The 27,284-nt window shown below is 44.1% G+C and overlaps 6 protein-coding genes across 14 annotated transcripts; 4 read left to right on the top strand and 2 right to left on the bottom strand.

Annotated features, from left to right (window-relative positions):
* The first annotated feature begins 193 nt into the window (after positions 1–193).
* On the top strand, positions 194–4,379 carry LOC105703758. The gene is made up of 8 exons (XM_012432400.1): positions 194–358; positions 455–585; positions 666–835; positions 945–1,154; positions 1,226–1,602; positions 1,696–2,055; positions 2,215–3,012; positions 3,178–4,379. The coding sequence occupies exons 2-8, from the start codon at positions 461–463 to the stop codon at positions 3,955–3,957; spliced, it is 2,820 nt and encodes a 939-aa protein (XP_012287823.1). The 5' UTR covers positions 194–358; positions 455–460; the 3' UTR covers positions 3,958–4,379.
* On the bottom strand, positions 4,032–5,505 carry LOC105703760 (U6 snRNA-associated Sm-like protein LSm1). Its single transcript, XM_012432402.2, has 3 exons — positions 5,291–5,505; positions 4,952–5,136; positions 4,032–4,869 (listed from the first exon to the last, which is right to left on the bottom strand). The coding sequence occupies exons 1-3, from the start codon at positions 5,334–5,336 to the stop codon at positions 4,696–4,698; spliced, it is 405 nt and encodes a 134-aa protein (XP_012287825.1). The 5' UTR covers positions 5,337–5,505; the 3' UTR covers positions 4,032–4,695.
* A 92-nt stretch (positions 5,506–5,597) lies between these two features.
* On the bottom strand, positions 5,598–7,144 carry LOC105703759 (exosome complex component CSL4). The gene is made up of 5 exons (XM_012432401.2): positions 6,597–7,144; positions 6,353–6,468; positions 6,029–6,277; positions 5,875–5,956; positions 5,598–5,805 (listed from the first exon to the last, which is right to left on the bottom strand). Exons 1-5 carry the CDS (start codon positions 6,631–6,633, stop codon positions 5,693–5,695), a joined length of 597 nt encoding a protein of 198 aa, XP_012287824.1. The 5' UTR covers positions 6,634–7,144; the 3' UTR covers positions 5,598–5,692.
* Positions 7,145–7,663: 519 nt separating this feature from the next.
* LOC105703745 (zinc finger protein OZF-like) lies at positions 7,664–16,316 on the top strand. Of its 5 annotated transcripts, XM_023434006.1 has the most exons (9): positions 7,665–8,256; positions 8,383–8,662; positions 8,940–9,131; positions 9,222–9,564; positions 9,887–9,979; positions 10,253–10,339; positions 11,905–12,063; positions 12,582–12,885; positions 12,994–16,316. In XM_023434006.1, exons 3-9 carry the CDS (start codon positions 8,949–8,951, stop codon positions 13,370–13,372), a joined length of 1,548 nt encoding a protein of 515 aa, XP_023289774.1. In that variant the 5' UTR covers positions 7,665–8,256; positions 8,383–8,662; positions 8,940–8,948; the 3' UTR covers positions 13,373–16,316. The 5 variants fall into 5 exon arrangements, with proteins under 5 accessions (XP_023289772.1, XP_023289774.1, XP_023289771.1 ...); XM_023434004.1 differs by having other exon boundaries at positions 7,664–8,256; positions 8,943–9,564; XM_023434003.1 differs by having other exon boundaries at positions 8,386–8,662; positions 8,940–9,564.
* Positions 16,317–16,512: 196 nt separating this feature from the next.
* Positions 16,513–18,561, top strand: LOC105703738 (ubiquitin-like domain-containing CTD phosphatase 1). 3 transcript variants are annotated; one of them, XM_012432349.2, is made up of 3 exons: positions 16,513–16,747; positions 17,015–17,854; positions 17,954–18,561. In XM_012432349.2, the coding sequence occupies exons 1-2, from the start codon at positions 16,591–16,593 to the stop codon at positions 17,848–17,850; spliced, it is 993 nt and encodes a 330-aa protein (XP_012287772.1). In that variant the 5' UTR covers positions 16,513–16,590; the 3' UTR covers positions 17,851–17,854; positions 17,954–18,561. The 3 variants fall into 3 exon arrangements, with proteins under 3 accessions (XP_012287772.1, XP_012287771.1, XP_012287773.1); XM_012432348.2 differs by having other exon boundaries at positions 17,015–18,561; XM_012432350.1 differs by lacking the exon at positions 16,513–16,747 and adding an exon at positions 16,792–16,934 and having other exon boundaries at positions 17,015–18,561.
* A 154-nt stretch (positions 18,562–18,715) lies between these two features.
* Positions 18,716–27,053, top strand: LOC105703737 (phosphatidylinositide phosphatase SAC2). 3 transcript variants are annotated; one of them, XM_012432345.1, is made up of 14 exons: positions 18,830–18,946; positions 19,278–19,399; positions 19,470–19,654; positions 19,731–19,994; positions 20,095–20,249; positions 20,343–20,515; positions 20,584–20,776; positions 21,028–21,355; positions 21,504–21,574; positions 21,990–22,217; positions 22,456–22,677; positions 22,751–23,064; positions 23,207–23,416; positions 23,704–27,053. In XM_012432345.1, the coding sequence occupies exons 2-14, from the start codon at positions 19,309–19,311 to the stop codon at positions 24,666–24,668; spliced, it is 3,399 nt and encodes a 1,132-aa protein (XP_012287768.1). In that variant the 5' UTR covers positions 18,830–18,946; positions 19,278–19,308; the 3' UTR covers positions 24,669–27,053. The 3 variants fall into 3 exon arrangements, with proteins under 3 accessions (XP_012287767.1, XP_012287769.1, XP_012287768.1); XM_012432344.1 differs by having other exon boundaries at positions 18,716–18,946; positions 19,278–19,654; XM_012432346.2 differs by lacking the exon at positions 21,990–22,217 and having other exon boundaries at positions 18,719–18,946; positions 19,278–19,654.
* The last annotated feature ends 231 nt before the right edge of the window (positions 27,054–27,284 follow it).

Below are 27,284 nucleotides of genomic sequence, written 5' to 3'. Positions count from 1 at the left end.
AATGAAAATTGAATTTGGCGCCATTTGGAAACGGTTGCTACATAAATACCTAGGGTATTTTTATTTAGTCAATCCTGTAGATAGAAACTCTTTTCGGTACGTATATACACCATATACATACAAGTTGAACAAAATGGCGGCCAGCCAATGAGGTGCACGCTGGCGGTCACGTGACAGACATTTGTACGCTCTTCAGCTGGCTTTAATGGATATTCGCGATGCATTTAAAACCCATTTTCGTGAGAGAAACTTGAAGGAAATTGCGGAGAGTTGTTGGCGCCCTTCATTGGAGACATGTTCGACGTGATAGCACGCAAAACTGTGCCGATTCTGACAAGACTACGGACTCAAAGTGGAGGTAAACATAACCGCCGTTGACGATCGCCCGTGGGCGTGCGTACCGCTCGCTACGATTCAAAAATGACAAGAATTCTTTGAGCTGTTATTTTTAAAGAGCATTATGGAGGATTTTAACGAAGGCATGGATTCCAAGCTAGCAGCAAAGATGCGCAAGTCCAATCCAGAACAATTTTACACCCTCGTCAAGATGCACCTGTCCTTTGAGTTGGACCTTAACACGGAAGAGTGGGTATCGTTACCTGTTCTATATAATTACCTTAATAAAATAAAAGTCTACTATGTATATTGTTTTTGGGGGTTATTAGTAGCGATTGTCTTATGGAAAAAGCAAAACTGAAGAAGTGGAGTCTACCGAGCTTTTCTAAAAAACCAAAATCAATGATGAACCTGAGCAAAGGAACGGAGGGGGCGACGCTAACTCTGGATGGAATTAATCGCGTCAAACAATTGATCGAGTACTTGTCTAAAGAACAAAGTAGGTTTTAATCATTAGTAAAGTATTACCTGTGAGTGCGGCAAGATTGGCAATAAATAATTGATGCACAATTATTTTTGTAATAACCATTAGTATTAAATAATTACAGACATCGTTCAAGAAGGAATATTTCGACGCACAGGAAAGTTGACGCGGCAGCAGGATTTGAAAGCAGTCCTTTATCAGGGATTGCCATTGAATTTAGATGACGGTAAATTTAATGTACATGACTGTGCCTCTGTATTGAAAAGTTTCTTGGCAGAACTGCCTGAACCTCTTTTGACGGAATTACATTATCCTGTGCATTGCCAAATTGCTGGTAAGTCAATACATGTCAAGCGACAATTAAAATGATTTTCTATGGAGAATTTAATGAAATATAAATTGCAGAACTCTGTAGTTCGGATGCAAATGGAACGGATTCTAGACTATTAAGGTCTCTGCAACTCCTATTATTGCTGTTACCGCCCGTGAATAGAATTCTACTTAAGCATGTTTTAAATCTGCTTAACAAAACAGCTTCCTTCGAGCATAGTAATAAAATGAATTGTGATACTCTTGCAACGCTATTTACTCCTCACTTGATGTGCCCGAGGAAATTGACACCTGAAGCGTTGCACATTAATTCCCAAATCTTATCTGGTTTAGTCGCATTCATGATCAAGAAAGGGGCAAGTTTGTTTGAAATTCCTCCCATGTTATCCACAGACATTAAAGCTTACTGGTTGGAACAAGAAAGAAAACTCCTAAGTCCGAAGGAAAGTAATGTAAGTAACTAGAATTACATATTTCTCAGCAGAATCGTACTTAATATAAAGTAGAGTAAATTATAAATGATTTTAATATTATTATACTTCCAGTTAAACGAGTCCATATCAGATGCTACTGGAACGGCTCACACAGTGTTCAGCTTCATCGATCACAAATTGACCGCTAAGGCAAATTCGACCGAAGACACACAAGCAGCTTTGGCCCAACTTTATGCCCACATTCAAGCAATGCCAGAATCCACCAAAAAGCGAAGACTCGTTAAACAATTTAATAAGGAGAACGGTCAAGGAACACCAAGGCAGGTGAAGCAATACAAAGCAAAAAGTTTAGGAGACTCCATAAAGAAGCACATTTTCCAGAAGAAACTTCTGGGCCACAGAAAGTTACTCGATATCAACATCGGATGCAACATCAGCAGATCAAGCAGTGAAGAAAACATGTTATCCATGGTGAGTACATTTATACGTGTAAATTTTCATAATCGAGCACTGCGATACACATATTCTGCTTCAATGTGCATTCCTGAAGGCCAAAGATCTATTAATGCTATCTTTGTTGCATGATAACAATGCATCGTCACTAATTGCTCGTTTGCATGGTCGAAACAGAACTTGGAAAAGTCTTTGGGCCCATCGAAGACTTTATTCAGCAAGTCAGACGATGAACTCAGTGCTGATAGCTGTGATCTACTGGGAAGTGAAAACCTGTTACAAGTGAAGCATATAAGTAACAGTACAGGCAGTATAAATACTCCAACCATGACAACCTACAAGTCAAAGCAGAAAGTAATGCTCATGAGCTTTGTAAATATCAACGAGGAGGATAACCAAAGTTTCGACAGCGGCGGTGAAAAGTCCTCCTCAAGAAAGATCGAAGATGAATCAATGCGAAGCAGCCCTTTGAGACGATGGATGGGCAAATCGAAGGTGTCTTTGAAATCTGATGATGGCTTGTCAAGCAAAACTCGCAGTCTGCAAGACATTTCCACCCACTGCGATGTCAGGATCTCTCGGCAGCTCAGTGAGCCTCCAAATATGTACTCATCGGAATATTACCTCAACTTGGGAAGCGAGCTGGTCAGACAGAGCTCCAATCCAGTGTTCCCTGTGTCAAGGACTAGCAATAATGAAGTAATTTTCACTCCTGTCGCGTCGATGCCTGAACTAAAGTCAGTTCGTTCCCAAAGTAAAATCGAACCTGTCATAAGTAAGACACCGATAAAGTCAGCTACGGTGACTAGCAAAAGTAGGTTTCGAACTGCCTTCAGTGCTCACACATCAACGCCGTCCAATTTACTGCGACAAAGTCTTGCCAGTAGTGATTGTCTACTAACACCGATAACTGGCGATGACAAAAGTATGAGTCCTATAACACAGAGCGCAACTAAAATGAGCAAGGCTATGCAGGTACGCATGTTTGTTTTTTATCATTTGTTATTTCCTATGGCAGAGCGAAGTGAGTTTCACTTTGGCTTCTTTGTCGCTTAGATGTTCGTCACTAACAAAACACTTCTTTCGTATTGCGTCTCTTAAATTCTACTGATTAATTTTTTTGTTTATCCGTCACAACAGGAAAGTATAATGACTCCCAGGTCTCGGAAGCCAGTCATGATGGTTTCTGGCTCGAATCTCTGCAATCTTGCGTCTATTAAAAACGACTGGACTGAGTTTTCTTCGTCGAATGACATAAGAGGATCTAACTTCGAACTAAAGCGACAGGGCTGTGCATCCATCCTCGAAGAATCCCAGAAATTGGATAGCATCGGCGAAATGGGACTTCCGGGAAACCAGGATGAGAATAAGGAGAACCTCGAAGAGGCAGAGAATAAAGAAAATCTTCACGGAAGAGTGTATCGAGAGAGGAATTATGTCACTTCCATCGAGGACGACTGCGGCACAACTATCCAGAAAAGTTCTGTGTCTATTACCAGTACCTTCAGAGAGTATCTCCTATCCAGAAGTGTTTTAACCGCGAGTCCTGTGGATTTGAGTTTTTCATCTCGCACCGGAGACTTCGAGCCCTCAGAGTCGGATTTGAATATGTTGAATGATGATAGACTATCGGACAGTCTTCTCCATTGCTTGGATGGAAATAATCCTGAGTCGGATACTTCGGGAATTGGATCGGGTAGCACAAATAGTGCCAACAATTCTGCAGAAAAGGTTGACAGTACAATGTCATCGCCGAGGAAGAGAAGCACCAGCTTACAGCGAAACGATTCCAAGAAGTCTGTCAAAGACGAGGCTGTGTGGGTCAAACCGAAGAAGCAGACACTGAAGAACAAACAACTGAGTGAGTCAACGCTGAATCCTGTCAAAATGAAAGATACCGTGCAGGAAACGTCATTTTGAAGAGAAGACGTGTACTTAATCCGTAAGTATAATCAGTACTTTAGATGCAAAGTAAAAGACAATGACGAAATAAATTGTTTTTAGTAGGCTTGCATTTGTTACTGTACATTTTTCGGTATAAGCGAGGTCCTAAAAATTAAATAATGTAATAACTATTCAGTTTTTTTTAGCAATTGTTTGCTATATGAATTTTTTTATTGATTACCAAAAAGTGCCGCTAAACAAATAATTTGGGACAATAATTAACGCGTATTTTTCCATATGGAATTCCAAATAAAATGTGTGATTATTATTGTGATCATTGTGAGTGATATGTGACAAGTATTTCGATCACTTTCATTCTGTAACTTACTCTAAGGACGGAAGGAAACGAACATAAGTGACAATATTTTAGTAAAATAAAACTGCAATTCAAAAATTAATTTACACCGAGGTAAGTTACTTTTTTTCCCTCCTCGTTGCATTTCATAAATCCGTTGTGTACAAAAACATTGTAGGAAATTAACAATTTAATTTCAAAAATGATTATTTCTACAAAGAATACAAAATCATTGTTATCAATAGTTTCCAGGAGACCATCCTATTATTCAGACATTGCGCATTTGATATTCGATGCCTTGTTTACCGTCATTATGTACAATGTTTCTTCTACTATAATAATGAATATCACTGATGTATGCAAATAACTTAATGTAAGACAGATAATGAAATTGCATAGATTAAAAATACAGAGACGGGTCAGAACATGTCGTCGTGTCCTAAATCAGGAATATACGAAAGACCACGCTCCTTCAGAGCTTTGCTCATTAATCGTTCTTGATCTTGCTTTAATTCTTGCTCCCGCCTTTGAGCATCCAAAATATCATCCACAGACACCTCGGATAATGGTAAATCCTTTTCTTTTTCCCTATCCTGTACGTAATTAAATTCATTACACGGTTTCAATTACAAAAGCCATATAAAATGGAATCGAATAGTGAATAAAAATTCTTACTATTTCTCCCAGAAGTACCACATTCTCTCCTCTAACTATGAATACTCCTCTCGGAATGTCTCCATATTCTTTACCAACGTGGATCCTCTCGATTGTACGATGAAGTACGAGATTAGCAAACTGATCGACGCTTCTCAGATAACCAATTAGAGTTCTGCCATCGCGAAGCAAGACCATGAGCTTTTCTAAAAAGAGATAAAAAGTGAGTTTCAGTGAACATGTTTGTGTATACAGCTCGTACGAGTCGTCCATAGTGCACGTATTATTGTCTCAAGAGATTGTTCGGCATAACCTAGGAAATTAATCACTTCACGGTGTAGTAGATAAGAACACACGTACTGTCAAGTTCTTCGAGCAAAGACGCTGTTCCTGGCACTGCGTTCATGTTAATACGTCTTCTTTTGCGATACCTTTGTTATAGCGAAACCTTTTACATGTAATTTACTCTCAAAATCAATTTTCGAGGTTCTAACCTGTTCACATGATAATCGGCACTCGGTACTCAAGACGCCATTTGCAATTTCCTTTTTCTGGACATTTAAAAATTCTTCAGTGTCCATAGAAATTAAAAACTAATTTAGAACCATGCACAAAACCCAAACCAATAAATTCGTATAGACTGTCCTTCAAGAAGAATGAAATGATATTATTCAGAAAGTAAAATAATTTATTTAGTTAAAATTTGTACAGAAGGTTCTGAAGGAAAATTCTTGTAGACGTTTTAGGAACGGAAAGTATGTTTCATTGTTCAGCAACCACGTGTTCGGGAACCACTTTAGCTACTTTACGAAATTCCTTAGTCATTGTCTTTGGGCACTGCATTTCCACCCAACTGATCGGCACCATTGCTACGCCTGAAATAAAAAGTGTTTTTAATCTTGTAGCAGGAGGACAATGTGGCATCATTGTCCCTTTAAGTTTACCTTCTTCGCTGTGCGCTATGACAACACCCAACTCATTTTCTGCTGTAGTAATCTGATATACATGTGGCTCTGTCATTGGCATCTAAATAATAATGTATAGGAGAGAACAGAACGGAATGAAAGTCACGCCTAAAACTCATCATTAAAAGGATACAACTCTAGCGAGAATTATGTCACCAGGTCGGAAGCATTTGTACATTTCCGTCAAATCTTTTTGGGTTGCTCTAACATCTTCTTTCCGTAAAATTGCCCTATAAGGTCTAGTCAAAACAATGTCACCTATGCATTTAATGATACATTTGCATAGTCTCTGGTTAACTAGTGTAACCATTGCTGTTACGATATCACCCGGAGCTGGCACAATGCTCTGTTCCGTCGTCCCATGTACTTCTACCGTACATGTCTGTAATTAAATTAAACCGTTATACTTTGAACATCGAGTTAAAGAAATTCACAATAACATCATGAATTCAATTACATTTTCATTTTTCACCAGTTTAATTACACCAGCAAGTTTTGAATAAATATAACCGTGCTGCTCGTACGTTCCAGGTCCTGCGAGATTAGCCTTATCCGCCACGCACAGTCTTTGACCTGCCAGAATTAATGACCAAAACAATTCAATTACAGGAAACTAAACGTTAATTTCTATGATTAAACTACTTTAAGTAACATAACCAGTAAAGAATTTTTTTCAACTAAAAAATTATTTATGTAAATACCTGGTACACAAATAATTGGTTCTCCTTTATCTCCCATTTTCAAAATTGTTGCGATACCGTTTATTCGTGCAAAGCATAATCCATTTAAAACAATGATAGGTTAACCTAACCTCGCCGTGTACCAATTCGCTCAAACTCGTTTAAATACGTGTAACGTGTACACGGATGATTCCTAGGTCAGAAATAAAATTGTAGAAAATAATCCTGTAAAAATGCGCCAGTAAATAATTGTAAATATTTAAATCCCGTTTTTAGTTTTCCTCATTTTCGAACGAGTTCGATTTCAACCCGAACTTCCGACCCCTCGCAATCGATATAAATCGAGCCGTACAAAATGGCATCACCTATCGATCAATTTCAAAATTTCGCTTTGTTCCATGACTTTTCCACTTCGTAGAAATAATAACTCTTTAATATCTCTATTAAATCCCATTATTACGTTAAATCGCGTTTTCGCTAAACATCATAAACCCAAATTTAAATCATCTGACACATTCATGCTCTCTCCTTCCAGAAAACAACACCGAATTTCGAACATGCCGTTATCCACGCACGCTGCTGAGACTGGGTGGAAAGTGCCGAACATTCATATCGAATAATCCTCCAAGGATTACAGTAAATGCACTCGAAAAGGAGCCTGGAAAACCCCTGAGCTACCGCCAAAAACACCCTAAAAATTGCATGGTAACAGCTGCTAATTTTAAACGAACTCCAATAATCAGGATTAAGCTGGAGACGCGGGGGCGAACCGCCATCACCGCCATCTTGGAACAAGTCTCGGAGCGTTTGCCTACATCTTCTCCCCACTTCTCCTCCTAAGAGACCGGATCCTTTCTCTCTCTCATACTTCCGCCGCGCGAGTGCGACAAGGATACTCCAATCCCGCGGCGGCACGTCGGTCTCTGGCCCCGCCCCTCGCCCCGCGCCCTCCTGCGAGCAGCGACGCGCGGTCGGCGCGGCGCGCGAGCCGTGAACGCAACCCGCGTTCGTAATTCCCTCCGCCGGCGTAGTGGCGCTCCCATCGCTGGCGGCCATTTTGGCGTCGTTGGGAAATTGACCTTGGGCAGGGCTGCGCTCACGGCGAGGCTTGGGAGAGCGCTCTCACGAAAGGGAGAGAAACGCGGCGCGTTCGGCAGTCCTTCCCGCGAGTTCTTCTTTGCGTCCCCTTTCTTCCGCCCCGTCGCCATCGTCCTCGTCGCGCCCGTAATGGCGACCCCTCGCAGTCCCTCCGCGGCGTCGCGAGGTGCCTGCTGCTAACGCGCCGTGCCCGCGGACCTGTGAGAGAGAAAGACGGAGGGACGGAGTGTGCTCGCCGTAGGCCGCGCGTCCGCGCCGCCCCGCAGCGCCCCGACGCTCGGTCGCCGAGTCGATCGGCCCGGAGCGCCGGTTCATATATGCCGCCGAGGCAGCCGACAACCCGCAGCGAGCCGCCCCCCGGCCGAGGAGAGTCGTCGAGGTCGTCCTGCGAACCCGTCCCTAGGTAACGAGGAAGACGTCGACGAGAACTCCAGGAGGGACCCCAGCCACGCGGGAACGTTCCTCACTCTTCCTCCGGACGATGGCCTTCCTCGTCGCTTCCTCCTCCACCTTTCTCCGAGCTCGACGGGTTTTGGCCTGCCGACACCTTTGTCAATAGTCCTCTGGAGAAAGTCTACAGGAGGTCAGTGCGTACATTCGGCGTTCGTTGTCTTCAGGCAATGGTTTTGTGCCATAGAACTAATGCGTTGAATTATGTTGTCTTTTATGGAGCAACGGAGGGATTGAAATTAAATTATCTTTTCTCCAGCAGTATCCGAAAGCACGGTTAAGTTGACGTCCAATTTCAAGCTGGAAGAAGCTTTAGTGTGAATTCTACCTAAGTCCAGCCGAAAGCAGATTGTGTTCTTTTCTGCGGTTCCTGCTGAATTCATCACGGTTTCTGGATGCAGTGGAAATACTCCATTTGGAAGATGGCTCGATTAGGGGCCACCTGTGTTGCTTCATCGTCGAGTCATCGATTCTTGAGGTGTCCTGATTATCGGGTCTAGACGGGAGCAATTTTGAAACTAGGAAAGGAAATATCACGTGTGAGTATGGATTTTGGTCCAGTATATCGAGTAGTGTTTGAAGAAGGAGCAGTTGCCTTAGGGCCCATCTTGAAATTCAAATTTAAATAAAACAGCAATTAACATTTAAAACCATTATTGCCACAAAAATGTAAAGTCCGTGCTTTAAAATCGATATAAAGGAGAGGCAACTTTGAAACCAAAGCGTCGAGCCTTAATCGACAAAAAACATGATAACTTTCTGACGAACCTAACCTAAAAGAGAGATGTTTTAATCCATGCTTCCTGTTTGCAACAGCAGGTGACGATGTTCGACCCGCAACAACTTCAGCAGCAGCAGGCTGCTCAGGGCCAACAATCTCAGCAGCAGCAGTCGCAACAGATGTACGTTACGGAGAAAAAAGAGGACAAGTCGCAGCAGCAATCTGCGGCGACCGAGTTCCCCTTCTACTACAATGTCAACATGCTCCAGAAGGTTCAGACTAACGCGGTGAGCACAATTGGTGCGATCACTACCGACGACAAGGGTTGCTACCGATTCGATGTGCAACCTGTCGGTTATAACACATTACTGAACCAGATGAGCATAGCTGCAGCGACGAATGCGACCTACAAGTGCGACATTTGCGGCTTGGTATTCGGCCACATGAGCCTGCTCAATCACCACAAGAGGATTCACAATACGACGCCAAGCAATCTGCAGCAGCAGCCCCAGCAAGTCGTCGTACAGACACCGACGACAGTGACTGTCGCCACCACGCCGGAGCGACCTTACACGTGCGACGTGTGCGGGGCGTGCTTCGCGTTACCGGGCGAGTTGAAGAGCCACAAGACTAATATGCACCAGAAACCGAAGGTGCAAATCTGCGAGGACTGTGGCAGTGAGGATCCCTGTGAGCACCACCCCACCAAGGTCAAAAAGAGTGAGTATAATCTAAAATCCTGGTCTACGAAGTACCGTATAATTCTACTTTCCACAGTTAATGAATTTTCTTAAAGTTCTATGTCAAAAAGACGTATTATGAAAAGTTTTATCTTTTATCATTAAAATGAGGTGAAGTGTGTAGTAATTGAGAATTTGTTGAAGAACTTCGATAAAAAGACTTTGATCATGGACAGCCGAGGCAAAGAGATTATGTGTCGTGACAGAATACGTAAATTCGAGTAAATTGAATTTTTATGTGATAACCTGTTGAAATTTTTGCCAACTTTCTCAAATATTGTGTCACTGTGTTCTGTGCGCAGCTATTAAACCTGGTCACCACCCAGTGAAACGACGGGGCGTCACCAGCGTCACCAAGTGTCACAAGTGCAACGGCACGGGCATCATTTTCATTGGTAAGTCTGGAACCTTGTCTTTTCCTGTGGGACGAAGGGGACGTTACTCTTGAGAAAGTGTCCCAAGCACCGAACTGTCACCCATCGTCGCCAAAAAAACAGTAGAAACATTGTCGATGTGTCTTCGAGCCCTTTGTTTGAGAATCAATTGCATGCTTGAAACACCAAAGAGTAATGTCTCGTTTGGCACCCTTATGCACCTGTCATTCTTTTTTTTTTTCTCTCTCTCCATTTCATTATTGTCATGATCGTACATCGGGTGGTATATGGTAGGTAAACACGACGAAAAACTAGATTCCGGAATCAGTTCCCTTGCGAAGTGCGGTGGCTGCAAGGCGACCGGCCGCATCATCATAGGAAGTAAGTCGGACTACGTAATATCAGAAAAGAGACGATTAAGGGTCTGCGACTCCAAGTTAGCTCCTTTCTCACGAGGCATCCTGTCAGTTTTAGATGGTGACAGTTCTGTTGTACCTCTTTGGAATTTCGAATCGAACGATGCCCCTTTTTCACCAACGACAGGGTTTCCCTCATTTCCAAACGAAGATTTTTATTGCGGAACAATTTGCAATTAGTGGAATGGGAAGGACATTGCATTACAGGGAAAATGACATGGGCATAATTTTGACACTCGTGTATTTAATTTAATTTTCTTCGACTCTGCGATGAAAAAATTCACTGTAACTATTTCTGTCGTTGGTGAACCCGAGCAAATAACTTGATTTAATTCTAAGTAATTCGTAACGTAAAGTGGGATTCCTTCTCCGTATTCTAAACTATTGCATGTCTTCGTAGTAGATAGTTGAATCTCTCCTGGACAACAGGCTGGCTTGCCGGCATTGTTGCAACATCTTTGACTCGAATGTATATTTTCCTTTTACATGTTTATGTATGATATAACGTTAAACATTTTATAACTATATTATACACATTTTATTTGTGGGTAGAACTGTCGGCATCTAACTATAAGGATGATTACACGGAACGAAATCTCCCCTAAGGGACAGTTTTATAAATCTCATCGGAGACTGGCAAACCTCGCTGGTCGCGCATACGACGAGCTGCGTTTCTTAGTTGCATTAGCTTGTCAAAAGTGAGAAGAAAACAAAGAAAGAAGGAGGAGGAACGAGAGAACGACCTGAGCATCGATGGGTCCTCCATTGATCCTTCGGTCTGGATTTGCGAGATTTACGGAATACGTTTATTTAGCGATACCTGTTTAAAAATTTCTAGATAATTCTCTGAAAAGTCATGAAATACTTTCCTTGAAAACATGTCTTTCGCTGTCAGGGTGGTGCGATACCTCAGGGAGGCTTCGAAGAGGTCTGCGTTCCAATGAGACTCGTCGACTCGATTAATAAATACTTTAAATATTTTTAATTCTGAGTCTCATCGATGGAACGCAGACTCCTGAGAACATCCTGGCCAGGTGTCCCATCGTCAAGTCATTAACAATTTTTGTCCTCTTGCCCATCCATCGGTCACAAAAGTAAGATGTGCCATTTCACTCAAATTCCAGGATCGTAGCCCTCCGACAGACATTTTTCCACCAATGGAGGATCCTCTCCGGAGCCCCTTGGACATGAATATTTTTCAAGCGGTGTGACCAGGAAATCCCTTTTTAACTGATCACGATTCCTCTCCAATGTCCAACTAGAGTCTGCTTCGATGAGACTTTGTTTCTCGTCTCTTGAGATTGTTTTAAAGAACTCCTACGTAGCGTGTTCCGTAAATGTCCGTCTCGCTTTTCGTTTCCTTCCTTCTCTCTCGGTTGTTGTGTTTTTTTAATAACTCTTTCCTTTGTTTTCTTCTCAACGTGCCAACCTCGAGAGAAAGAGAGAAAGGGGGCGAGGGGGAGCGCAACGTTTTTTGTAGAACTGGCCCTTCGAGGATAACTAACGCACCGGTCGCATTTTCAATTTCAGGCGGCAAGCAAAACAGTCAGAACCAGCAAGAGAAGCCCTTTCACTGTAACGTTTGCGACGGCACGTTTTCACGGTACTCGTCGCTCTGGTCTCACAAGAGACTTCACTCCGGGGATAAGCCGTTCAAATGCGAGGTCTGCGGTCTGGCCTTTGCCAAGGGTAAGGCTGCTGCACGCGAGTTACGGTTGTAGTTAGAAAATTCTCGGTAACATAAAATTCGACAAGGTAACCGAGCAAACGTACCATAAGTTACCGAGAATATCTAGAATTTATGAGAACGTCATTATTATTTTTTTTACAATTTTTTTTTATACTTCAGGGTTTCTTCGTTTAAGAGGACGCGAAAGTGGAGCATGAAAGAGGCCTCGTTTTTATGAAACTTTTCTCGATGTACCGAATCGTATCAGACTTTACAGGGTGAGTATGGGGGCTATAAGGAAGGTCTTGAAATCCGTAAAATTTCAATTTTTATACAAAATAAAATTTCATGAGGGTCAGGACCTTCTTTATGGCCTCCAGGTGTACGTTGTAAAGTTTGAAACGATTCGGTATAGCTCAGGTCGTAGAAAAGTTTCACGAACGGTTGACTCTTTAGACGCCACTTTCACATCCCCGTAATAGTGGCATAAATTGTAGCGAATGCGCTGATAAAGCATCACCTGGGCTCCGATTTCCAGCGGCCTACCTGAAGAACCACGGGCGCGTCCACACGGGCGAGAAGCCCTTCAAGTGCAGCGTCTGCGGTATGCAGTTCTCGCAGAGCCCCCACCTGAAGAACCACGAGCGGATCCACTCCGGGGAGCGGCCGTACCAGTGCGAGGTCTGCGAGAAGACCTTCGCGAGGCACTCCACCCTCTGGAACCACCGGAGGATCCACACCGGGGAAAAGCCCTACCGCTGCAACATCTGCGGATCCGCGTTCAACCAGGCGACCCACCTCAAGAACCACGCCAAGGTGCACACCGGGGAAAAGCCTCACAGGTCGGTAGTATCCTGGATAATTTATTCATCGGTTATATCCTCGGTTTTGTTATCGAGGTAATATAAAGCATTGGAAGCTTAATTAAAAATCGGCATTTTAAACCACAGATGCGACATCTGCGAGATCGGCTTCTCGGACCGGTTCGCCCTGAAGCGCCACCGCGCCATCCACGAGAAGTACGGGCAGACGGCGCGAAGTCAGAACGCCAACAGCGCTAGTAACGCTCAACAAGCGAACACGAGTAACCAGCAGCAGCAGCAACAGCAGCAGCAACAACAGCAGCAGCAGCAGCAGCAACAGCAGCAGCAGCAGCAGCAACAGCAACAACAGCAGCAGCAGCAGCAGCAGCCCCCACAACCGCAGCAAGCGCAACAAGTGGTCGTCGTGAACGCAACGACCCCGGTTACCGTTAGCCAGGGTCAGGGTCAGGCGGTGATGCTCGAAGAGGTCTACAAATGCCAGGTGGCCTTCCCCGAGCCCAAATGATTCGGCTAAGGGGACGCTCGCGCATCTCGCCACTCGGTTGCGATTCGACTTTCTACGATTTACTTTCGATTCGGCGATAAGGAACCGCGGCCTGGCAGACCCTCTTCCCCTGGACGCCGTGGACCCCCCAGGGAGGGATACCTGTTGGTCTTCTTCCTCTTCAAGGTGCTCTTCGCGTTCCTGAGGTTTGAGGAGACGCTCGCGGATGAGGCGCCTGGAGGTTGCTCGACTCGTTTGCGAGGGTCTCCCCGGGTTGATGGAATGTGAGAACCTCCTCTTCGAGGTCTCCGGAGGAAGGACCTTGGGAAAGGAAGATTCTTCCTCGTGCTTCCTTTTTTTTTTCCTCGCTTCGCCTCGTCGACCGAAGTCTACGAGGGCCGGTGCACGCATTTCGGGTACTTGGGGGCTTGATCATTCGCAGACCGGGGAACGTGTCCTCGCGTTGTATCCGTTCCTTCGTAGGGATCGTTCGTTCTACAAAAGACGGTGCAATATTTTTTAATCGAGAACGAACGGTCGACCTGGACGGAGGCCTTGAAGAGCTCTTCGTCTGCGTGGTCGCGCTTCTGATGGAGATAACGAAGGTGGAGAAGAGGACGTTCCTGGGGTCCATCTTTTCCGTCCGGTCGTCACGTGGAACGCCGATTTTGACGCCGGTGCAGCGGGCCGATGCGTCGACGGTGGCGCCGCGAGTACTCGAAGAAGGGAACTAAACGGAGGAAGAAGGCCGGGAATATCGACGGGCAGACTAATCTGTTTTATAATTTTAAGCTCGAACCTTATGAGAGTATCAGTTACTATATCTAGGCGATAGTTTGTAACGGCGTTAGCTGACTAGGTCGTAACGTGTATACATTAATTTTTATATCTCTCCCACTTGTTAGATGTGTGACGACGCACCGATTGAAGCGCCGCGCGAAATCGGCTCTCGGCGTTTTGACGAAAGAAAGAAGAAAAAGGGGCGCAGGTCCGATCGGGAAACCCTTGAAATATCGTCACGTGGAAAAAGAAAACGAAAAGATGTCATCGAACCTATGGAAATGTTTCTTTGAACGGTGCCTAAGGAGTATTTCCTTAATTCCAGGATCCGATTATCCAATTTATTCGAGTTTGAGTGAAATAATTGTTAATTGAATTTAGGAAATGTTTCTTTGGTACCGTTCGATGAGATATTGGTTTAGTGACATTTTTTTTTTTATCTCGCATGCGATCTGCTGCGGGATTCTCTCCGTCTGCGGCCGTGATGCGGATGCGCGATTTCCTCCAGGCGAAGGGAACGAATTGATTTTCTTCCGACAATCCGGGACCCTCTGGGAGTTAATTATGTCGCGTTGAATTTTGTTTTTGACGCTTGGATGTGCTTTGGAAGAAAAAAAAATAGCTTTGTGGCACCTGAGGGATCCATCGTTCGTGAAACTTTTCCCCCGAACTGGGTGCACCGATTCGTTTCAAACTTTACTACGTGAACGTGGTGGCTGTGAGGAAGGTCCCGAGAGACCCGTGAAATGTTCATACTTTGGCGAAAAATATCTGAAAATGTTCCCGTTTCTCCGTATTATCATCGATCGCTCTTCTTTCCCGTTTTTCATCTCCGACTCCATTTTTCTTTGAGCCCTTTCCTTGGAACTTCTCGGTGGCGTTGTGGAGGCCTGTTCGTCGTTTCGTTCCGCCACCCCGGGTGTAACCCTGTAAAATAGATGCGCGCGATTACGTTTAATTCTTACGTTTACGTGGTCATAATACCTGCTACAGTATTTCGGATTAGATTAGAAACCTCTGTCGGCGTCCATTGACCGTGGGTCGTTGCGTTTATTCACCGGCGATACGATTTCCCTTTAGATGGCTGTCACGCGTTACGATAAATCGCTGCGATTTGTAACCCGCCCTCTCGAGTCCTATGGCGTCCTGTTAAGTCTGTACAGATTTATAGAGCGATTTTTCTTGATATCGCTACACGCGTTACGATAAATCGCTGCGATTTGTGATCCGTCGTGTCTGGTTCCATGGCGTCCCGTTGAATCTGTACAGATTTATTGTGCGATTTATCGCGACGATTTAGTAAGCGATTTAGTGAGCTTCCCGAAAGCCGCGACATATTTTTCAACGATGTGGTAGAAAATTCGCGAAAACGCGAGAGTTTATGCAAATTCGTTCCAGTTCCATGGGACGGGTATTTTCTTTTCGACCTTTCGAAATCGGCAGAAGAGGAGGAATGGGAAATAAATGGAAAACTTGCTCCGACAATGCTTAGTCCGGTAAATCTCGGATTTTCGTATCCTTAGTCGCTCCTGAAAATGTCGTAAAGAGAGGAAATAAAAGCCGGGGGAAATCCGCGAAGTCCTTGGTCCTTCTCACGAGCACGTCGAAGCTTTTACATGTATACATAGTGTACCTACGTTAAGGGATGTTTATAATTTCTCCTTTCACTTCGTTCCCTTCTTTATTTCCTTTCCGTCTTCGGACGCGAAGCAGCGAATGCGTGGAAAGTGAGAGAAACTCGAGAAAGTGATATAACTGCGTGCGAGAATGCGTATAAATAATTGAATTATCGGTCGATCAGTTATAATTGTAAGTAAGCCCGTAAAGAGAATGAATTACCAGAGGCAAAAGCTCGGAACGTCGAATTTTATATATGAAAACGTCGCGACCGCATAGAATCGATTTTCCAGATTTTAAATACGAACAATAAGGGGAGAATGAACCCGCCGTAAAACTCGTCCCTCGATGATTCAAGATTTTTTCTACCTGGTTTGTAAGAAATGACGAATAGGGTATATATGTATACATAAATATGTGTATAACAAGAGCACGCCTGCGATCGTCGGTTTTTCTATCGTCTCAACAGGGCCTTGTAAGAATCACAAGCGATTTTCAGTATGTAAAAGAGGTTCGTAAGGGATAGGAACATGTACATATGGAATGAACGTCAAACTAATAAACTGCTCTTTCATAGTGTAACACTTTCGATGGAGGATCGACCGTTTTCTATTTAAGTATTTTACGTGGATTTTACGTAAAATGCTTCTCTCAAGTATTGGAAATTGTTGAATCGCATTTGAGTTTCGCGCCGCGTTCGATCGATCGAAGTTTTCAAAATGGCGGCGATCGCAGTGTCTCCTCGCAAGATGGTGGCTGGGACTGCCCGCCCAACATGGCGGCGATAGAAATGTAAGTCTCTTTGTTACACTTTGTTATTTGATGATTGCGTCATAACAAGGATGGACGAGCTGAAAATTACTGTAAAATGGAGCGGAAAGGAGTACGAGATACCCGACATTCGCGAGAGCGACACCGTCTTGGCCTTGAAGGACCGCATCCACGGCGAGACGGGAGTCAGACCGGAACGTCAAAAGCTGCTGAACCTCAAATTTAAAGGTTATGTTTTGACGTCGTTTGGAGTACTTGGCCTTTAAAAAGTTGCCCAGAGAATGCAACGTTGCATGTCCTCACATTTTATCCGTAAAGCTAATTGATTTTCTCGTGACGTCTTCGAGTTTGACTAGAGAGTTTGTTTAAAAAGTAGATGGAATGTAATCGTCACTATCCAGTATTTTTAAATTATGTAAAGTTTATGGATTTGGTTTAATGTATGTCGAGGCAATCGCGTGAAGGTACTTACGGTTGCATGTTGAATGTTTGTAGGTAAGGCAGCCGAGGATGGGGACACGATGGAGAAGATCGGGATGAAGTCGGGTTTTAAACTTATGCTTATGGGATCGAGGGAAGAAGACATCGCAGAAGTGAGCCAGGCACCCGAAGACATGCCTGATGTCGTGAATGATCTTGACATCGAAGAGGAGGAAGTGGAGATCGAGAAGGCCGAGGTTTATTTGTCGAAGATCGAGAAGAGGATTCAGCATTATACGATCAATGAATTGAATCCTTTGAGGGAAGGAAAAAAGTTGTTGGTGCTCGACATCGATTACACCCTGTTCGATCACAGATCGGTCGCAGAGTGTGGAGTGGAATTGATGCGACCGTACTTACATGAATTCTTGACGCAAGCTTATAAAGATTACGACATTGTCATTTGGTCCGCAACCAGCATGAAGTGGATTAACGAAAAAATGAAACTGTTAGGGGTTTCCAATCATCCGAACTACAAGATTGCATTCCACCTTGACTCTCTCGCTATGATCTCTGTTCACACACCGAAGTACGGTGTGGTGGATGTCAAACCTCTAGGCATTATCTGGGGAAAGTACAAGCAGTTTTCTGCGAAGAATACCATAATGTTTGACGACATTAAGAGAAACTTCATTATGAACCCACAATCTGGACTACGAATAAGACCTTTCAAGCAGGCTCACTTGAACAGGGACAAGGACAGGGAATTATTAAAATTGTCTAAATACTTGGAACTGATCGCCAAAGTCGATGACTTTCAGACCTTGAACCACAAGAAATGGAAAGAGTACAAAGTCAAGAAGAACAGAAACGAGAGAAGAAACGAAAGTCACGACGATCGAAGCACATAGTCAAGCACGTAACTCGGCTTATTGTTGAACGAACTGCGTGTATAAAATTTCCACCTTGGTGTGCAATATTCAGCAATATGACTTTTCAATTCTTGACTCTTAGATGGACTGAGGCGCAGCATTTGAGAGGTGGAAAAATGCCAATTTTAATAATACGTTAATCGAGGAAGTATTGCCCAAATATCGCAACTTGAGTGATTTACTCCGCAATTGAAGGACTGTCGAAAAAGCGTATGTCAAGCATCCGTTCGTCATGGCATGAAGAATAGTCTAGAAATTTTTTATCCATCATAACCCTTGTGTTGATATTACAATACTTCGGTTCGGCAAGTATTTATTGGTTGAATTAATGTACACGAAGAGTATCTATTGTAAACCCATTTTACAATAGCTTCCAGACAAACTGTACCCACCGGAGTAGTAGGGGCATGAAGTATTAACGTATGCACGACGTGTACTTGCGCGTACTTCCGTACAATACTCTTTTCGGCGTACTTACATGTTGTGTAAAAATGTACAATAAGCTACCCGACTGTTTAGGAATAAAATTTTCATACCGCAGAGCTTTCCAGTGCCATCGGGATCCAGCTTCCCTCGTGCTTGGACGACTCGCTTCTTGTAAGTCATTGTAAGTTTGATTTATTCCTTGAGTAACATAATTTGTATCGATGGCAATTCAAATATAACAGTATTTGTTAGCCTTTGCATTAATCTCGTGATTACGTGAAATGTAGAAATTACGCTCGATTCTAACCTCGAGATGTTCGAATTGCGCGGTAATGGCCGGGGAGTATCGATTAGTCGAAGCGATCGAATTGCGAATTAAAAATGGCGGCTGAGCTAACCTAACCCGGTAGATGGGCGGGCGATAGACAGTCAAAATGGCGATACGTTAGTCGTTGACGTGCATTGTCGGAAAACGTCACGCATGCTACGGATAAGGATTCGCGAGGGAATCCTAACCAGGTACGGCGACGCGATTCGAAGGAGCCCTCGAAAATGGAGCTTTTCCGCACCGACACGCACTACATCTTCGTCAAGGAGAGACACAGCCTCTGGTGCGATAAATACACTGGAGAGTTCTCCGCCAAATCAGGTAGACACCTTTCATCTGTCTCGAATTAACACAACAAAGCGAGAACGTACGATTGATTTTCAAAGAATCGCTCATAAAGTAATTTCTATTTTCCGATCAAACCTTGATCCACCGATAACTGTGTTAAATAATTTATCAGTGGGCGTATTCAGAGCTTCGATGCTATTTCCTGCTTTGATGGATCTCAGAGTGAAATATTAATTAGGCTCGAGCATGATGAATGTCAATCGAATGACTCCAACTTGCATGGAGCTGCATCGCTATTGAATTGTGCCGGTGTATGTTATCTTGATTTTTATTATTGTTTACCTGAAACGAGCCTCTTTTGCAGATTGGGAGTGGGCGTCTGCGAATGACTTAGAATGTCTGGGAATGTTCCATGGGATCGTCGGGAAGATCGAGCAGTCGTCGGTACTCGAGCCACGCCTGATGCTCATAAAGGAAATCAGCAAAGTCGGTGAACTACATGGAGGACGAGTGGTCTATAAGATCAAGTCTATAGCGTTTTTACATTTGGGTGTAGAAAACACTGATGTATCGCTGCTGCCTTGCAAGAAACATCAGCATGCTCCAAAGAAGAAGAGCCAAAGCGGGCTGTTTGACATTCCTCAGAAGGCAACCCTTGCTAAAACTTGGGGCACCATTAAAAGCGCCACTAATACGATAAAGAATACAACGCAGCAAGCTGCGGCACTCGCCACGTCTCAGGTAGTCAATTCAGGAGTTATTAATCATATATATTAAGGTGTATTTCTTGTGTACTTAAATCATTGACATCAATCAGGTAAAATCAACAGTGACGAAGAAGATTGGAAGCAAAGACCGTGAGCGATTCGAGAAGCGCATCTTGGAGGAGCTGTCAAAAATCTTCACAGAAACAGACTCCTTCTTTTTCTGTCAAACCGGGGACATAACGAACACTTTACAAAGGCAAAGCAACAGCGAAGCGCAACGAGGGAAGGGCGACGAGAACATCCCCTTGTGGCAGAAAGTCGACGACCGATTTTTTTGGAACAAGCACATGATTCAGGATATCATTAATTTAAAGGTAAGGAAGCCAGTTTAAGTTCCCCAGAAAAAAATACATTTATCCATCACGTGAAACGCATTCGATGCAGCGGAGCTATCCGATCGGTTTCTTTTCTCAGACAAAGAAGGCGGACTGTTGGATATTACCTATTATTCAAGGCTTCGTACAAATCGAGAGCTGCAAAGTCGAGGTAGGCTATGACGGACAACCTCAGTACGAGACGTTCAATTTGGCGATCGTTTCGAGACGCAGCAGGTTCCGGGCTGGGACCAGGTAAGGCTTGCCAAATACTGTCAGTTATTCTTAGATTCGTGTAATCGTCAGACTATCGCATCCAAAATCGAACGTTTCTTGTCCATTTTCAAGGTACAAGAGGCGGGGCGTCGACGAAAATGGAAAGTGCGCGAATTATGTCGAGACCGAACAGTTGGTCTGGTACCACGATCACCAAGTGTCATTCGTGCAAGTGCGAGGAAGTGTCCCGGTGTATTGGTCGCAGCCTGGCTACAAGTACAAACCCCCGCCACGCATCGACAGAGGTATTGAAAAATATCTCACCGCATGGATATCTCATCTTAAGTGCTTTAACATATTTTAACATCCTAAGACGAGGCGGAAACTCAAGTGGCCTTCGAGAAACACTTTGAGGAGGAGCTCGCATGCTACGGGCCCATCTGCATCGTGAACCTTGTCGAGCAAGCAGGGAAAGAAAAAATAATCTGGGAAGCTTACAGCAATCATGTACTGGTTTATGATCACCCTGACATTACCTATGCCACGTTCGACTTCCACGAGTACTGGTAAGACTTTTTGCTGGAAATCAAGCGACAAGTTTAAGATTATGTGACAGTGACTTTTATTAAGGTTAAGTGAATTTTAATATGAAATTTGATGGGCCTCGGAACCTTGTTCAGAGTCTCAAACGATTCTGGTCCACCCGGTTAGGGGAAAATCTTCGTAAATAATTCGATGCTCTACAGGTCACTTTCACTTGTAAATTTATATTTTTATGCAGTTATTGTTCGAAATTGTAATATTGTCTATTCTACAGTCGCGGCATGCACTTCGAGAACGTGTCGATCCTGGTGAGCGCCCTCGCCCAGACGTTAACCGACATGGGATATTGTTGGCGCGATAAACAAGGGACAATCTGCACGCAAAAAGGCGTCTTCAGGGTGAACTGCATCGACTGTCTGGACAGAACGAACGTCATCCAAACCGCGCTGGGAAAAGCCGTGATGGAGATGCAGTTTTCGAAGCTGGGACTCATTCCGCCTGACGGAAACCTACCCACGAACATCCGACAGACATTCCAGCTTCTCTGGGCTAACAATGGCGACATCATCAGCAAACAGTACGCCGGGACGAATGCCTTGAAGGTTTGCATTCTCTCCTCTAAAGGTGGCTGCAAACGTAATGATAAATCGTAGCGATTCTATATACATATAAATTCTTACGACGTGGTCCTTCCCCGAGGTTGTTCCGTTTCCTGGCGAGTAATCTCCGAATGTTTCCACGGAATTCCAGGGGGATTACACGAGAACCGGCGAGCGGAAATTCACGGGGCTGATGAAGGACGGCATGAACTCTGCTAACCGGTACGTGCCAGGAAGCAAAGGGAGAGCAGAGGAAAAGAATTCGGAAGTTTCCATAGGAAGCTCAGAAGAACACGCACGTTTGATGCTCGATAGTTATAAATTACAATTTTTAATCATACGATTTATAAACGTACATTTTTTTCTTTCACTCGCGCTTCCGGTCTATCAGCAAAATTTCAGAGCATGAAATTTAGGGCCTGGACTTCCATGGAAAATCCGAAATTCTTCGGCAGAAGCGAGCTAGGATTCTCTAGGAATCGAAATTAGGAGTAACTAGACGTAGGGACCGCTTTTCCCGTTTTCGGTGCTTCCTCTATTCGTCGTTCGTCGTCGACGAGAGTCAGAGCCTCGTTCGGCGGTCTCGCTCTAGGATTTCGGGCTTTCCTGATGCTTTTATATACCCGTCTTCTCGTAGATATTACCGGCAACACTTTTTGGACGACTTGCGCCAGGCGGCGGTAGACATCTTGCTAGGGAACCCGATCAGCGTCGACCAGCTGAACGGCGATTATTGGTCACACCGATTACAAGTCATTGACAATTGCTGTCTCGAACTCATTCCCACGAAACCGCCCGACATTCAGCTCCAACTCGCCACGCATCCAGATTTCCTTTTTGCCAATGCCGTGTATCATTTAGCGAGGTTCGTCCTTTGCATCTTTCGCTGTTTTCTTTCACTTTTTATTTATTTTTCTCGCCTGGACAAATGAGCGATTTTTTTTTTTCTCCTTAACTCGCTTCTGCTGGGAAGATCCCTGCATGGTCTGTGATTTTCTGATTTGGTATTTAGTCTTCCCCTATGCTATTGCATGTCGCCTGTTAAAGGTAATTAGTATCGGTGATTTTAGTCATCGTTCTTCAGGGGGTGATTGATTTTACAGGTACTACCTGAATCGCTTCAAGGATGTCTATAGACAGGCCAGTATCGACATGATGCTGGGCGACACCGTCTCCGAGGAGGAGTTTCAGGAACGAACGGAAGAGGAAGACAATGCCTCGACGGCCGTTCACGTGAAGCTGCTGATCGAGGATTGCAAGAAACTCTTGATACCAGACCCTGAAGGGATACTTGGGAGCTGGGGACTGATCGACGCCGACCCTGTGTACGTGTTATCGTGTTAATTGTTTTACTCCATCGCGTGTAAAAAAAAAAAATTATAAGCCGTTTTTAAACAGAACCGGGGACCCAACCGAGACGGAGATGGACACGATTTTAATCTTGACGAGGGACAGTTATTACGTGGCGGATTACGACGACCAGATCGACAAGGTGACCAACTACCAGAGGGTCGCTCTCCAGGACATCGTCCTCATCGAGTTCGGCCAACCCGAGAGCACCGTCTCCCTCTTCAAGAATAAACATCACTACTGCGTCAGGATCAACTATAAGATGCGCGGGGAATACGGCTTCTTCCACATGTTCCGCAGCACGAATTTGCGCTTCTTCAACAACATGGCGGTTGTCATTAAAACGGAGGAGGAGGCTATAGGTGGGTGAACTATTGGCCTAGGATTTAAATTGGGAATTTAAGTAATTTAGGTATTTAAAAAAGAAAAGGAAACAATTGTGATTTTTATCAACCCTGAGAGAGACCCTGAAGAGCGACTTTTCCACGTTTCCTTAACTTTCAGAGTCCCTGAAGGCCATCTGCGAGGCGATCACCGTGGCGATGGAGATTGGGAACCTGCCGAAGGTGCCTGTGGCGATGAACGTGACCCTGGACAAACGAAAGAGCAAGATTGTCAATGTGAAAGGGTCAACGGGATTGCTGGACATCTCGTCTCTTCCGGAGCTCACGAGGAACGTCTCCGAGACCCAGCTGCTCGCCCTGAAGAGCGCGGGTTAGCAACTCTTATCTAGTTGTTACATTAACTTTCGTACGAACAGGATTACAAAATCAGGACCTGCCTCGAACAATGTAGGATATTATGAAACTGGAATCTTACGGAGTCAGGTGGGAAAAATATTAAATTTCTCAGCGCCTTTCGTATCACCTCGTTGCGTTTGATATACTTAATTAGCATGGCTTGAAATTGGAAAATGAGCTCGATTGAGCTGATCGAAGCGTAAAAAAAAATAATTCGACAAATCGGTAGATCTGGTTTCGATTTTTAATTATCACTTGCAGGCACGAAGGCGCTGAGCAACATGTCGGAGCAATTCAGCAAGCTGAACAAGCTCAGTCACAGTTTCGGGGCGAAGAGGCCAACGGAGTCGTCGAAGGGGATCAAAAAGTCATCGAAGCCGATCTTCACGGTGGGGGACCGCGACCTGGAGGGAAACTCGAAGAGCACGAACGGCAGCAACAGCAGCGACGAAGAGACTCAACAGACAAAAGGGGAGATCATAGCAGAGATGCCAACAATCCAGCTTGGTAAGCCAGAAAATTTCAGCCACGATGAGAACCTCCTGGAAGGGTACACGCCGTCGATCGGGATCATCATGGGAGTGAACAGCAGCACCCTGACGAACGTGGAGGACCAGGCTCGGCAGAAGTCTGAAGATGCTGCGAAACAGAGCGGAGAGGTCGTGAATCTGATGCCGGTTTCTAAATCCGCGACGGGAGCACTCTGTACATCCGAGAAGAACTCCACAACGCCTCCGGAGATCACCGTCCAGGGAGCTGGGGACGTCCCCGAAGACAAGGAGTGGTCCTCGCCGCCGACGACGTTGAACTTGCCGAAGAACATCAGCCACTCCTCCGGGGAGGTGGACGATCGTCTGGTGACGGACGACGCGACGGGAAGTACCCTGAAGACGGAGAACAATACCCTGGGCGAGAAGAAGAGGTCCAACTCGGAGAGGGACTTATCCCTGGGGATTACGTCCTCCAGGAGCGAGTCGGCCCTGAAGACGGCCAGGGCGAGCATCGTCGGCGCGACGAGTCCTGTCGCGGCCACCGCTAAGGATATCCTCTCGCCGTTTTCGAAATTCGCCAAGGGCGTGCAGAACCTAGGGGCCAATCTGGACCCCAGGAAGCTGAAGTCTGGTCAGGCTGGCCTGGCCAGGAATCTGTCGGATCATCACCTGGAAGAGAGGCACAGGCTCCAGGAGAGATGGAGCAAGTGCAGGTCCAAGCTTATAGCTCTGTAAACGTTTGTCAGGATTCTTGGCCAGGAATGTCGGAGACGTGGGGATTCTAAGGGACGGGAAGAGAGGCTGAGGTTCCAGGAGAGGTGGAGCAGGTGCAGGTCGAGGTTGATTGCTCTGTAAGTGTTCGGATTCCTGGCCAAAGAATCTGATGAACACACGAAGAGAAGTAGAACATCTGCAGGCCAAAGTTAACGATTGTCCGGATTCGTTGCTGGTTTGCCGTAGTTCCTTTAACTTAAAATTTCGGCCGGTTAAGCGATGCTACAAAGGAAAGGGAGAATGAATTTTAACGAATCGAGATCCAACGCCGCTTATGTGTTTTTAGGAATTGACGTAGATTTAACGAAAACTCATTTTACCGAGATCGTTACCTTGCCAGCGATTTGTACGTAAATGCGGCTTCGTCGTGCGTCGAATTTTATATGTTCGGGAGTCGATGTCTATTTAGTTGCAGAAATCGTTAGATGCTCCCCATTGTCTCCCCGAAGACGATTGTAGAGCCGTTTTAATAACAGTATTCTAGTAAATGTAGTAACGGGCGAAAGAGTGATAACGTAAACACTGATAAGTCTGCTAGGGACTTGAAATTCTAACCTCGTTCCTAAACCAGAGATTAATCAATGACAATGAATTTTGCAATGAACTCCTCTCGAGTCCTGAAAGAAAGTCTTGCCTCGAAGTACAACTCGGTCAATATTTTCAAGTAGCGCTTCTTTTTGTTCAGTATTTTTTTTTTTTTCAGAGAGGTTTTCTATCACCTTTTTAAATTCACGCGAGAGCACTCGCGTTTGAGAGAATTTATTCAATTGAGCGTATATATTCTGATACGTATAAAATGTGCAGTCGTCACCATCGTGAGACGTGTACTTTTTGAGAGTTCCGATCAGTACAAAATTTTTGCCTGGTTGTTCAGTGTTTTATAAAAAACGATCGTGCGAATCCCGGATTTTATTCTGGATTTTATTCTGGATAGAGGTGTTTTTACATTTACATTTCTTTTGGAAAAGGCAGACGCCACTTGCTGTCAAAGGCACCAGATGTCCAAGAATGAAGCTTTTTAGTCAATTATGTAAATACCAATGATTACTTAAATATAGCGCGACAGTAAAGTATTACAATTAGTGCGTAAGGAGAAACGAAAAGAGGAAAAAATAGGAGGAAGCACCAGTTACCACTGTACTCGCAGAGACCTTTGATAGATTAGGTTATAAAGGGTTGACGTTTCGATTGTTCTGCTGTTTTAATTGTACATACATACTAGCTGAGTTAGCAGGTCTTACGTTGCAGTCACGTGTAATGAGCATTTATTCAGACGTCTATACGTTTTATTTAGGTTATAATTATATAGACACATTGCCGTTGGTTCGTTGAGTCTTCGTGTAGTTTCAGCCAGGACGTAGGTTAATTCTTGAGATTATTTATTGTCATTACATTTCCTGATGTTAGTTTTATTCTGGATAATGGAACTAGGTGAACGACGTAATTTATATCCACCTTAGGAACACCAATAACTTATTGCGTACATTTAGCAAAATTTTAGTCCAGTAAGGTTAAATAGATCGTAATTTCATATGCTCCGAGAACATTGAACAGCGTTCCCTTATACGTGTCGTATGCGTATATTAATAGAGAAACCGAGAAAAGTGCTACGTTATTTAATAACGATACTCCGAGACGAGTTTAGGGAGGTACTGGCATTCGTCAAGGCTTTACATTGCCGGATCCGAAACAAACTTTGCAGCGCTCACCTGATTTCAATTGTTACTCTCCATTGTCCAACTTGTATATAAATGTTTACAGGAATATGTAAAATTTATGTACATACGATTCTTTGTGCAACCGCCACGAGCCCTAGACTGTGATAGACAACTGCCAGACATATGTAGAAGGGTTAAACACATTTAATTTAATCACGGAGACAATTGGTTTAAGATTAATTAAATTGTTTAATCTTGTTTCTTCGCAGAATGGAGTGAGAAATAAAACGGCGCTTAAAGTGGAGAAACTTTGCGGGGAAAGTATTAAGATCGACGCGTAAACACGCCGAGAATGGGTCGACATAAAGTATTGTACTCGTTGTTCATTTAAGAGTCATTTTAATGTACCTGTTAATATATTGTATGTCGGATCGAGCAGAACTCTAGGCAATGTAAGGTTGAGCCTAGGTACAGTATTATCCGCATAAAGTACGTATATTACATGCCGCCTGCGAGTCAAAAAGCTGATATATAAAGTTAGTTAAATACTAGCCTACCGAGGGCTTGAAATGCCTTAAATGCGTGTAAACATGTCTTAAAAAAATTAGCCACACATAGAAAAACGTTACTTTGCGGAGATGTAAGCAACACGTGTAGAAAGAGAACAATAAAGTGCACTGCAGTGGCACTTGACGATTTACTGCTGGATCCATCTGGATATGAGCTTCCACGCCCCACCGCTAAATTGTATAAACACCACCTTACCGACATGTATTTCAAATAAAAAGTACCAAATTTACCACCCCTACAACAAAAGTCTATTTTTTTAACCCTTCGAAAATACCTTCAAATATAACTACAAATTATTATAATGATAAATACGTGGAAAGTATCGAGATACGGACCTGCTCATCTCTGC

The sequence above is a fragment of the Orussus abietinus genome, unplaced genomic scaffold, assembly GCF_000612105.2.
Source record: "Orussus abietinus isolate OABI.00-Male unplaced genomic scaffold, Oabi_2.0 scaffold26, whole genome shotgun sequence".
NCBI lineage: Eukaryota > Metazoa > Arthropoda > Insecta > Hymenoptera > Orussidae > Orussus > Orussus abietinus.
Note: the sequence above shows the minus strand (reverse complement) of the source record. Positions and strands in the feature narration are given on the sequence as shown.